The sequence below is a fragment of the Drosophila tropicalis genome, unplaced genomic scaffold, assembly GCF_018151085.1.
Source record: "Drosophila tropicalis isolate 14030-0801.00 unplaced genomic scaffold, ASM1815108v1 contig_845, whole genome shotgun sequence".
NCBI lineage: Eukaryota > Metazoa > Arthropoda > Insecta > Diptera > Drosophilidae > Drosophila > Drosophila tropicalis.
The window spans coordinates 3,657,556-3,668,060 of record NW_027173338.1 but is presented as its reverse complement, the minus strand read 5'-3'; the positions used below and the strand labels follow the sequence as shown (position 1 = coordinate 3,668,060).

At 36.9% G+C, this 10,505-nt stretch overlaps 3 protein-coding genes across 5 annotated transcripts; 1 reads left to right on the top strand and 2 right to left on the bottom strand.

Annotated features, from left to right (window-relative positions):
* Positions 1-44: 44 nt before the first annotated feature.
* Positions 45-1,445, bottom strand: LOC137580793 (GTP-binding protein 10 homolog). Its single transcript, XM_068294912.1, has 3 exons — positions 1,359-1,445; positions 767-1,292; positions 45-705 (listed from the first exon to the last, which is right to left on the bottom strand). The coding sequence occupies exons 1-3, from the start codon at positions 1,398-1,400 to the stop codon at positions 119-121; spliced, it is 1,155 nt and encodes a 384-aa protein (XP_068151013.1). The 5' UTR covers positions 1,401-1,445; the 3' UTR covers positions 45-118.
* A 177-nt stretch (positions 1,446-1,622) lies between these two features.
* On the top strand, positions 1,623-3,731 carry Dus3 (Dihydrouridine synthase 3). Its single transcript, XM_068294584.1, has 4 exons — positions 1,623-1,741; positions 1,800-1,953; positions 2,008-2,308; positions 2,372-3,731. Exons 1-4 carry the CDS (start codon positions 1,710-1,712, stop codon positions 3,622-3,624), a joined length of 1,740 nt encoding a protein of 579 aa, XP_068150685.1. The 5' UTR covers positions 1,623-1,709; the 3' UTR covers positions 3,625-3,731.
* A 1,433-nt stretch (positions 3,732-5,164) lies between these two features.
* On the bottom strand, positions 5,165-8,045 carry fbp (fructose-1,6-bisphosphatase). Of its 3 annotated transcripts, none has more exons than XM_068294594.1 (4): positions 7,909-8,037; positions 7,195-7,250; positions 5,941-6,284; positions 5,165-5,880 (listed from the first exon to the last, which is right to left on the bottom strand). In XM_068294594.1, exons 2-4 carry the CDS (start codon positions 7,214-7,216, stop codon positions 5,212-5,214), a joined length of 1,035 nt encoding a protein of 344 aa, XP_068150695.1. In that variant the 5' UTR covers positions 7,217-7,250; positions 7,909-8,037; the 3' UTR covers positions 5,165-5,211. The 3 variants fall into 3 exon arrangements, with proteins under 3 accessions (XP_068150695.1, XP_068150696.1, XP_068150697.1); XM_068294595.1 differs by having other exon boundaries at positions 7,201-7,250; XM_068294596.1 differs by lacking the exon at positions 7,195-7,250 and having other exon boundaries at positions 7,909-8,045.
* Positions 8,046-10,505: the final 2,460 nt, after the last annotated feature.

Genomic DNA, 10,505 nt, shown 5'->3' with positions numbered 1-10,505 from the left:
CCTTGTGCAAAACATACAGATTTGCCTTAAAACCAAACTGAATGTACATTACAATCAAATAACAATTTTAATAACATTTAATTTTAAAACATTTTTACAATCAACAATAATCACGACATTACGTTAGTTTGGGTCCCCTTACACCTACACGCTCTTGTAGTTGCATTTTAATCTGTTCAGGATTTGCCACCACATCCTTTTCGGCCAATTTATCCAAAGTTTGCCGCAATTGTTTCTTAACATGGGCCATTTTATCCGAATTTTTGGCCGATATGGGAAGAATTCTTTCAAATTTAAGTACTCTTTGAGGACGAACTTCTTCCGGACAAGCAGCTAAGCCTTCTGACAAATCCTGAAGCCGAGGTTTCAATTCTTTTAGTAAATCTTCAGAGCCTTCTTTATCAATTTTGTTGAGCAAAAGAACACAAGGCTTATCTAGTAGTGATGGATCATACAGTTCCAGCTCCTTATTGAGTGAATAGATATTGGTTAAACAATCTCGATGTGGATGCCTGGGACTCAGCTGAAAACCAAATATGTCGACCATAAAGAGTAACAGGCGTGTGCGTTCAATGTGCTTGAGAAACTTGTGACCCATGCCAAAATTGGCATGTGCTCCTTCAATTAATCCAGGCAAATCGGCTATACTTATGGAACGTAAATCACTGTAGTCAATGGTACCAACTTGGGGTCTAATGGTGGTAACTAAAATGAAAATCATTAAACAGAATATTTAACAGCCTCCTTCATATATCAAATTACTTACAAGGATATGCTGCAATTTTTGGTTTGGCATTGCTAATGCCCTTTAGCAGTGTACTTTTGCCGGCATTGGGAAATCCCACCAGACCGACATCGGCTATCAGTTTTAGATCCAAGCTCACTGTGCGATTGTCGCCCGGTCGACCTAGAAAATTGTTACCCACACATCCGGCAGTGCCACCTGCCGCCACCATACATGTGGCATCGTGTTCATTTAGATCAGCAATCAATTTGCGCTGTTGCTCATCGTACACCTGAACACCAACGGGAACCTCAATCCGTTGGTCTTGGCCTCGTTTCCCAAAAATGCTAACTTTGCTGCTGTCTTCACCGCTTGAAGCGCTAATGCGTTTATCCTTAAGTCCTTGGGCTACTTTACGAAGGCTTAGGCCCTCCTTAGCCACAAAGTAGACACAACCGCCCTGACCACCAACGCCTCCATATTTAGGTAAGCCATTGCCACCATGTCCACCGCGTACTGTCAGACGCAGAGTATCCAAGAAGCTGGGTCGGAAATGGGCACGAGCAGGCTATTAAAATTTAATGAATTTATATTTATATATTTGACACTTTATGATTACAAATATATTATTTACCGTCTTAGTGGATTTTAAGAGAAATTTAAACAATTGAACCATCGCCGGTCTTCCCTGATTGAACAACAAGCGATAATCTTTGGTCACACTAGTCTACGATTAGAGATGGCAATGATTGTTACAAGGGATATTTAAGAAAATTGCATTTCAAAAATATTACAACTTAATAACTACTAGGAAATAAATTACAAAACATAATTAATCTTGTTTAAAGTTTTTACGAAAACTTTTATAATTAATTTCGAGTTTTTCCAAAGATCATACCTTCAACTATCGCAACATACTACTCATCTCTAGCTTATATCTCAGCTGTCTCAACACGTGCGATTTGTTTTGCTTTGTTGTTGCAAAATGGAGCCGGGAATTTGCTATATAAAACCAGAGTAAGCAATTAAAAAACAAATGTCCTGTGCAATTATTAAATGAAATAATTTATTGCAGATACTTAGTTGAGGCAGTCGGCGAATCAACGTGGTCGAAAGGTCCGAATGGGGAGTCCACTAAAAGAAAACATGATGAAAAACCGAGTGAAGAAGAAAACGTGTCAAAAAAGGGTGGAGGTGGCAAAAAGGAACGCAAGCGTGGCCAGAATAAGGCAAGAGCTTTTTATGCACATCACATACATTTCTCACATTTCGTTTTATTATAGAATCGACCTGTATTCAAGGACGAACGATATTCACATCTCTGTCATTCTTTGATCGATGGCCCGGGCGGCAATGCCTGTTCCCTGGAAAATTGTCGTTATGTACATGATCTGGATGCTTTTCTTGCTGCCAAGAATGACGATTTGGGCACAGAGTGTTATGTCTATACGACTAAAGGATATTGCGGACGTGGTGTCACTTGTCGATTTGCCAAGGCTCATTTAGATGAACAGGGCAGGAATATAAAAAGGGAGGATTACGATGAGAAGACAGCCAAGACCACTTTTAACGGCATTAGCTCTGGTAACAATTTCACAATATGCCAGAAGCGTAACTGAAATAACTATGTATTTTTGGCTTTTGCAGAGCTTCAAGTGTGTTTGCGTAAGCACAATTATGATTTTAGTCGTTCCAAAGAATTAATACGAGATGCCGAAAAGATTCGAGATGCTAGAAAAGAGCGAGAGAAATTAAATGAGGAGACTGATACTGCTTCCACGACTGTAATTGACTCGCCCAAGGGACGAGATGCTGATGCTGCTGATCGTGTAAAACCACCCGTTGACTTTCGTGAGAAACTAATACTTTCTCCCCTCACCACGGTTGGAAATTTACCATTTCGCAGGATTTGCAAGGAATTCGGTGCAGATATTACGTGCGGAGAAATGGCCTGTGCATTGCCCATAGTCAAAGGTTTAAGCCAGGAATGGGCTCTAACCAAAAGACACGAGAGTGAGGATATATTTGGTGTCCAACTCTGCGGAAATAATCCTAATATAATCAGCCAGGCGGCGCAAGTGCTTCATGAGACAGCCAAAGTTGATTACATTGACCTGAATATTGGTTGCCCTATTGATCTAATCTACCAGCAAGGCGGCGGTAGTGCTCTAATGAGACGAACTAATATCCTAGAGTTGACTGTTCGCAGTTGTTCGAATTTATCCCAACAATTGCCCTTTACGGTTAAAATGCGCACCGGTATCTATGCAGATAAGAGTGTGGCCCATGAGCTATTGCCTCTTGTGGAAGAATGGGGTGCTGCCGCTGTAACTCTTCACGGACGATCCCGAGAGCAGCGCTATACAAAGCATGCCAATTGGGAATATATCGAGGAATGTGCATCGAAAGCTATGTCAATACCAGTTATCGGTAATGGGGATATTCTCAGCTATGAAGACTATGTAGAACGTCGACAGATTGCCCCTCACGTTAGTTCTGTAATGATTGGACGTGGAGCTCTTATTAAACCATGGATCTTTCAAGAGATCAAAGAGAAACGAGCTTGGTCTCCCTCATCGTCACAACGTTTTGAGCTATTGCAAAAATATTGTAACTATGGCCTTGAGCATTGGGGCTCTGATACCAAAGGTGTGGAAAACACACGACGTTTTCTACTCGAATGGCAATCATTTCTATATCGTTATATACCCGAAGAAGTGCAGCAAACTCCACCACAAAAGATCAATTCAAGACCCCAGGCTTATCGTGGACGCGATGAAATGGAAACCCTTATGAGTTCCGGCAATTCTTCAGATTGGGTCAAATTAAGTGAAATGTTGCTCGGTCCTGTGCCTCAGGGATTTACTTTTGTGCCCAAGCATAAGGCGAATGCTTTTTAAGATTTCAAACTTAAGTACATTATGCCATGAAAAATTTAATTTACTTTCTTAATGTACAAAATACATTTTTTAAATGACATAAATAAACTTTGCTGATCCAAATTCGACTGATAACAGCATTTAAATTGTCGTTGATGCCAAGAAAAAAAAAAAAAACCAAATGTGGCCCACTGTGCATTGGTGTTATTAGAGGAACATAAAGATTAACACAATAAATCTAGAATGTCAGGTTATTTTAGGGTCGACGGGACGATTTGAGCACAATCATATTTCTTGCGAATTAAAAAAATTGAAATTTTTGGCATAAAATCGAATCAGATTCGAGAGTTAGGTTTAGTCTTTGAATTCGATTAGCAAATATCCGTCGCTTTTCAATGCGCTCTTTTAACTTATTCATTGCAATATTTTCTGTGGCACTATTCAATTCAGTCCATGGAAGTATTTGCCAGGTATGTACCTTTTTTTTCTTCTGTATTTTGTATATTATTTCTATTCTTTTTTAGTTCTATGAAACTCATCCGCAGTGCTCAAAAAATTGTTTCACTTTTGTGAAGCCAATGTTAAATTATACAATTTCAATGCAAGATCAACTGACCGACTGCCGGACTCTTAATCAGACCCAGCACAATCAATTGGCTACACAATTGCTTTTAACCAAATTAAGCCAACAGAAACTAGACGATTGTGAGAGTGGTCAAAAGGATTTGAGCAATTTCTTTGACAATTGTAAAAAAAATATATCCGAAACTCAATCGAGTATACAGGATATGAAACGCCAATTAAATGAACTGGCAGAGTTGGTAAGGACCCAGGAAGAAACTATTAAGGCAACGGAAGAAGATTTAAAACTCCATCAGCATCTAGTCCAAAAATGTCAAAGGGATAGGCCGATATTTAAACAAATTGGCTCGAAATATTATCACATTGAAAATTTTGAAAAAGTAACTTGGCTAAGAGCCTTGCAAAGATGTTCGGCATGGGGTGGTCATTTGCTAAGTTTGCAGAACGAAGAGGAGTGGGAAAACGTAAAGATCAACTTAGTAGAAGGAAATAATTATTGGACTGATATAAATGATATAGAGAGCGATGGAATATATATGTCAGCCACAACTGGAATGGAGGCAATATTCTTAAAATGGCGTCTCCCAGGTCAACCTGATAATCAAAAATATTTGTTAACTAATAAGGTGGAAAACTGTATAGAACTACGTTCCAGTTGGAGTTTTGAAATGAATGACGTTGTATGTGATAATGAGCGAAACTTTATTTGCGAGTCGGATTCTGATAATAACTAAAAAATAAAACTCTTGAACAGTTTCCAGTTTACTTTAGAGGACGATTTTCGGCCATTTTATGTCCTACGATCCTGCGTTTTAAAATAACTGTTAATATTACTAGTTTGGCGTGTTACATTATGTTAAGTTAAAGGCTCTGTTAAGATGATTTGTGAAACGATTCCTTGCTAAAATACAAAATTAGAGAAAAATATATGATCTTGTGTAGTGTAAATGTACAAAGTTTGGATGCAATTATTGCATACTTTAGTGAGTAAAAAGAGTTCTTTATTTAATTATGAAATTATAGTGATCACTTCAAATAGCTTAGTGCCTCCTCTACATCTAGTTTAGAGCCCAAAAAGATGGGACTACGTTCATGAATTTTCTTAGGCACAATATCCAATATACTAATTTTGCCATCGCTGGCCAAACCTCCGGCCTGAATCATCAGATAAGCCATGGGATTACATTCATAGAGCAGACGCAGTTTGCCATTTGGAGCAGATTTGGTTGCAGGGTACACAAAAATTCCACCATATTTGATAGTACGATGAACATCGGCAACCATAGAGCCCACATAACGTGCTCCGTATGGCTTACCCTTGGTGGGATCCTTTTTGGCAGCAATATAATTAAAGACTCCGGCCTCCCAATCGCTGGCATAACCCTCATTGATCGAGTAGATTTTTCCCTTTTCGGGTACTCGCATATTGGGTTCAGTTAAAATGAATTCACCGATTGCCGGATCATAGGTGAAACCATTCACACCAGAGTCACCGAGACCCAGGACAATGGCTGTTGCTGATCCATACAGGGCATAACCAGCTGACACCAATTGATTTCCTGGCTGCAGAGCATCCGCCACAGTAGGAGCACCTTCGGTTTGCTTCTTATAGATGGCGAATATGGAGCCTATGGATACCAGGCAATCGATATTGGATGAACCATCCAATGGATCGAAACAGACTATATATTTGCCCTGATCAAAAAAGAAGCGTTTAATACAATATTTTGTTTCTTTTCTAAAACTACAACTCACCTGACGTTCCGTTTCCACCTCGATCACATTCTCGTTCTCTTCGGATACCATCAGACATGTGGTATACGATGACTTTAGCATATTGATGAACAACTCATTGGACAACACATCCAATTTCTTGACCTCCTCACCCTGAACATTCACATCGCCGGCAATGCCATGGAGCTTGGCAATCCCAGCCTTACGGACAGCTGAGGCAGTCGCCTTAATCGCCGTCTGAATGCAGTTGAGCAACTGTGACAGATCTCCGGTGGCATTCTTGAATTTTCGCTGCTCCTGAAGCACAAAACGCGTCAGCGTCATGGCATTTGAATCGAAGGCGGGTCCCTGTTGGGTCATTTTGGCTTGGGGGTGATGGAAAGTTAATTATTAATAAATGTACATAATACATTAAATATTATGGATATCTAACAGAATAGAGAAAAAATCGAAATATTTACAAGTGTTAGTCATCGTAAAAAGCATTTAATTGCATTGCTATTATAGTTTAAGGCTTTTATATTTGTTATTATAATTGGGTACGGTTAAAGGATAAGGAAATATTATAAATATCTAACTATTTACAGAATATTTAAGGGCATATCTAATAACAAATGTGTCCAATTAGCTAATTGAAATCAAAACATAACAAGGATTTTGTGATATTCGAATTATCGAAAAGTTTGGCTGATATCTTTGTAAATAATAAGAATTTGAAATATGTGTACCATCTCGCTCACATAATAGAACTTAACGACTTTAGTGACCATTTTGGTTCTCCTAGGGAAAAGTGTAATTGACCTTTTTTATCAGATTTTCGTATAATTCTTATAAAATTGATATTTAAATATATTGTATATACTGCGAAAGAAACTTGAACTGAATATACATATATGCTATAGTTTTCTACAGATGGACAAACAGGATCAGATAGATATAGCTTAAATTGCTGATAATGTTAATTTGTTTTGTTTTGCTTGTTATATAACTTTTTGGCGACTTAAATATATCATTACTAGCCAAATGTTAAATGAATTTATAGAAAGAAAGTTCAGTCATTGATACCAAACTTGTTAAGAAATTTATGTATTATTGTTTATCAAGTTTTGTTAAACTTTTTGGCAGGTGCTCAAATTTGTAATTAAGGAGCTTTAGTTATAAGGACTTTGCTTTAAAAACTATTTCTTAAAGTGATTGTGCAGGAAGTAAAGGAAAAGGCAAAAGGACATGCTTGGTGCAGCAGGAGCAAAGGCAACACACAAATATAACACATACAATTACCGTTACTGGCCGCCATTATTGTTTAAAATGTAAAATATTATGCGGTCTTCCTGTGGGTTGAATGAGTTAAAAAAACAGTGGCTAGAACATTATCAAAAGGCTCTAATGAAGGTCAATATATACTTATATACATGTACATATGTGTGTGTGTGTGTGTACTACTTCTAGGAACGTTGCATGAGAAAATTATTATCAAAAAAAACCAAAAACTTGTCACTCTGATTGTGTATGGGAGTGTGTTTACTGTGGTTGTTTTTTTTTTTTTTGGCAACTGATAACCTGTTTGTTCTACAAAAAAATTATAAAAAAAACAATACACGAAATAAAAACTAAACCGGAAAAACAGAAAATTAGTGTTTTTTTTTAAAAACAACAACTTTATTTGCATTCTATAGCAATTTCTACTACAACGACACGTGCCCCCTCCCCTTATTTATTTTTGGAACACACATGATACAAAATTTTTAATATACATATAAAAAAATAAATATATGTACATATGTAGATAAGTGTGTCTGTGCATATAGTATATTGTCTATAAGTAGAGACACTATATCTATAAGTATTTGGAATTGTACGTCACTTCAACTTGTCTTTAACTTTGCTTTGACCCTTCTGTGTACTAAATGACCGCCACATTTGTGGAGCTTCCTAGAATGAATGAACCTCTCACCGAAGAGGACGCCTAAAGAAAACACTTTCACTTACAACAAAAATGATAATATACACAAAAACTGCGAAATCTGAACAAAGGCAGAACTAAAGAAGAACTGAAGAATTGAAATAATGTATCCACGAACCGCTATCGACGGCTGTACTAAAGAGACTGAAGAGGACTGACTGTATTGGGCTTTGACTTTCAGCTGATGGCAGCGTCGCGACGTCACAACTTGTTTCTGTTTGTTGCCCCGCAAAAGTCAGGCAGACAGATAACATAAATACATAGGTACACATACATATGTAAATGGCATATGCAAGAGGCACCGGTGGCACGGATAGAGTGATGGAGGGAGTGCAGAGAGGGAGAGTGTTAAACATAGAGAGAAACCAGATGACAGGGGCCAACTTTCACCGCGCAGAAGTTTGTATACACTTTCAAGTTTCTTTAGTTACCATTCCTACTCTACGTATTCTACTCTACTCAACATGGAAAAGGTTCTGTCTAAAAAGTCGAAATATAGTCATCCGATTGGGCACAGTCATTTAATTTTAAAGCGACCGCATCCAAAGTAACAAAGTTATTCATAAAAGTCACTGTTTTTTGACCTATCGCTCCTATGGGAGCTATGTACATATATGATATAGTCACCCAATCTTGATCAAACATAAATTTTTATGACAATGGCTTGAAAAACAACGAAGTTGTTAAGAAAAGTCGTAAGTATGGGAGCTTTATGATATAGTTGTCCTCTCCGGCTGAATCAGAGATATGTATACAGCCAGTGCAGTATCTACAAGCCTATATCTAACAGTCTGTATAAATGCCTATATGAATTCGTCTCGTCCTGCTGATCAAGAATATATATACTTTTTATGGTCGGAGATGCTTTCTTCCAATCATTAGACAGTTCTGACTAAAATGAATATACCCCTTTTTGCAAGGGTATAAAAAGAGAGTGCAAGATTAAGCAACAACAAGCAACGCGACCCCCACCCAGCACTCGCTCTCTCACCACTTACTTGCTGATAAAGTCAATGAGTAAAAATTAGCTTCATATGAGAGGATAAAACTTCAGAGAGTCAAATTACCAGACAAACATATGTACGTTTGTGGGTGTGTACACTCAACTGTGTATAAACTCTATTTTTATACCCTGCACCCACGATTTCGAATGATATACCAAACATGCCAAAACCTACATTAAATTCAGAAGAAAACATTGTTATGTATTCGAGATTAGCATCCAAAATATTTGATAGAGTCCTGTTTCTATACTGGGGTGGATCAGATGGCCTTTTTCAATTATTAATTACAGTTATACAAATAAAATAAAAATATTGTTTCAAGACCTATTTCTGTGGGTCATTAATAGATAATTTATGAAACTAAGTTAATATGTGGCTAATTTCAAAAAATCTATTTATTTTTCAAAATCCTTTATCATTTAGTTACCTGAGTTTTAAATGGGAAGATAGGGGGTCCAAATTCTTCACAGAGTCCAGTGTAGTAAGGACACTTACAGAACACTGCAGATTTTAGAAAGACGCCAATTTTGTATACTTTATAACTATATATCATGTTAAGTCTAGCCAGGTGGCTAGATACTCTTAGAAAGGGTGCGCTGAAGTGCACCTTTTCTGATGACATTGAGCAGAAGAACATCAGTAATCGGATAAATATAAGTTACTCAAGTCGGTTGGACAGTTAATTTTTTTCAATAATTATTTATTTGTTTAACAAAGTTCTCCCTTAAAAAGAAATTGAGTTAGATTATTATACGATGCACCCGAAGAGATAGAGCATCTAAATTATATACAGATAAGGAATATATAAATACTTGGGTTAACAGGAACGTAAAGTGAATATATTTAGATATTTTCTTATTGGTCATTTTCAGCCCATGGAAAATCCCCTCAACCAACTGTGTTCGGACTTTCACACAATAAATTAATGTTATTTTCCCAAAAACCAAATTGTGGTTTTCAAATTTATCTAAGCATGTGCATATATGTATTACTATCAAGTCGCTTCTTATCATTCTGATTTCTTTTCGATAACATTTTATCTTTAAACTAAATGCAGTAAGCAAAACAAAACAATTCCAAAATAAGCTGCATTGAATAAACTTAAAACTGCTAACACACTTACCAGATAGAATGGTAAGAGCACATTTCGAAACATCTCACTTTTCGTTTTATGGTGCTAGAGGACAATCTATAATTTGAAGTAAAGTAGTTGAATATATTTACTTTGATTTACTATTACTTAAGAATACACACACACAGCTTTATTATCAAGGAGGCTCGACTCAAGATTGTAGTGTTGAACCCCATCAGTTTGATTGGCCATTATTACCAAACTGACTGATAAGATTGTATTCAACGTGTACAAAATTTCCTCCCTGCGAGAATTTCAAACTTTTTCGGTGTGTCTTGTCATTGTTGCGACCTTAGATTGGGTGTTTCTATTGATACGAGCATGAGCTAACTCATGATTTTTGTTAATTTACATCCGATTAGAGTGTGTCTATCAATTTGAGCATAAAACAAAACACGCGCAGTAAATAGTTGAAATATATATAAAGTATACATATATATTTATATATATGTATGTAAGTATGTGTTTAGCATCAGAGATTGCCAAT

Excerpts from the sequence above, each read along its gene's own strand:
- Dus3 (XM_068294584.1), top strand. The coding sequence starts at position 1,710 with ATGGAGCCGGGAATTTGCTATATAAAACCAGA. Across the intron at positions 1,742-1,799 it reads ATTTGCTATATAAAACCAGA|ATACTTAGTTGAGGCAGTCG; the intron begins GTAAGCAATTAA and ends AATTTATTGCAG. Across the intron at positions 2,309-2,371 it reads TTTTAACGGCATTAGCTCTG|AGCTTCAAGTGTGTTTGCGT; the intron begins GTAACAATTTCA and ends TGGCTTTTGCAG.
- fbp (XM_068294594.1), bottom strand. The coding sequence starts at position 7,216 with ATGGCGGCCAGTAACGGTAATT. Across the intron at positions 6,285-7,194 it reads GGCGGCCAGTAACGGTAATT|CCAAAATGACCCAACAGGGA; the intron begins GTATGTGTTATA and ends ATCACCCCCAAG. Across the intron at positions 5,881-5,940 it reads AGGTGGAAACGGAACGTCAG|GGCAAATATATAGTCTGTTT; the intron begins GTGAGTTGTAGT and ends TTTTTTGATCAG.
- LOC137580793 (XM_068294912.1), bottom strand. The coding sequence starts at position 1,400 with ATGGTTCAATTGTTTAAATTTCTCTTAAAATCCACTAAGACG. Across the intron at positions 1,293-1,358 it reads TCTTAAAATCCACTAAGACG|CCTGCTCGTGCCCATTTCCG; the intron begins GTAAATAATATA and ends AAATTTTAATAG. Across the intron at positions 706-766 it reads AAAAATTGCAGCATATCCTT|TTACCACCATTAGACCCCAA; the intron begins GTAAGTAATTTG and ends TTTTCATTTTAG.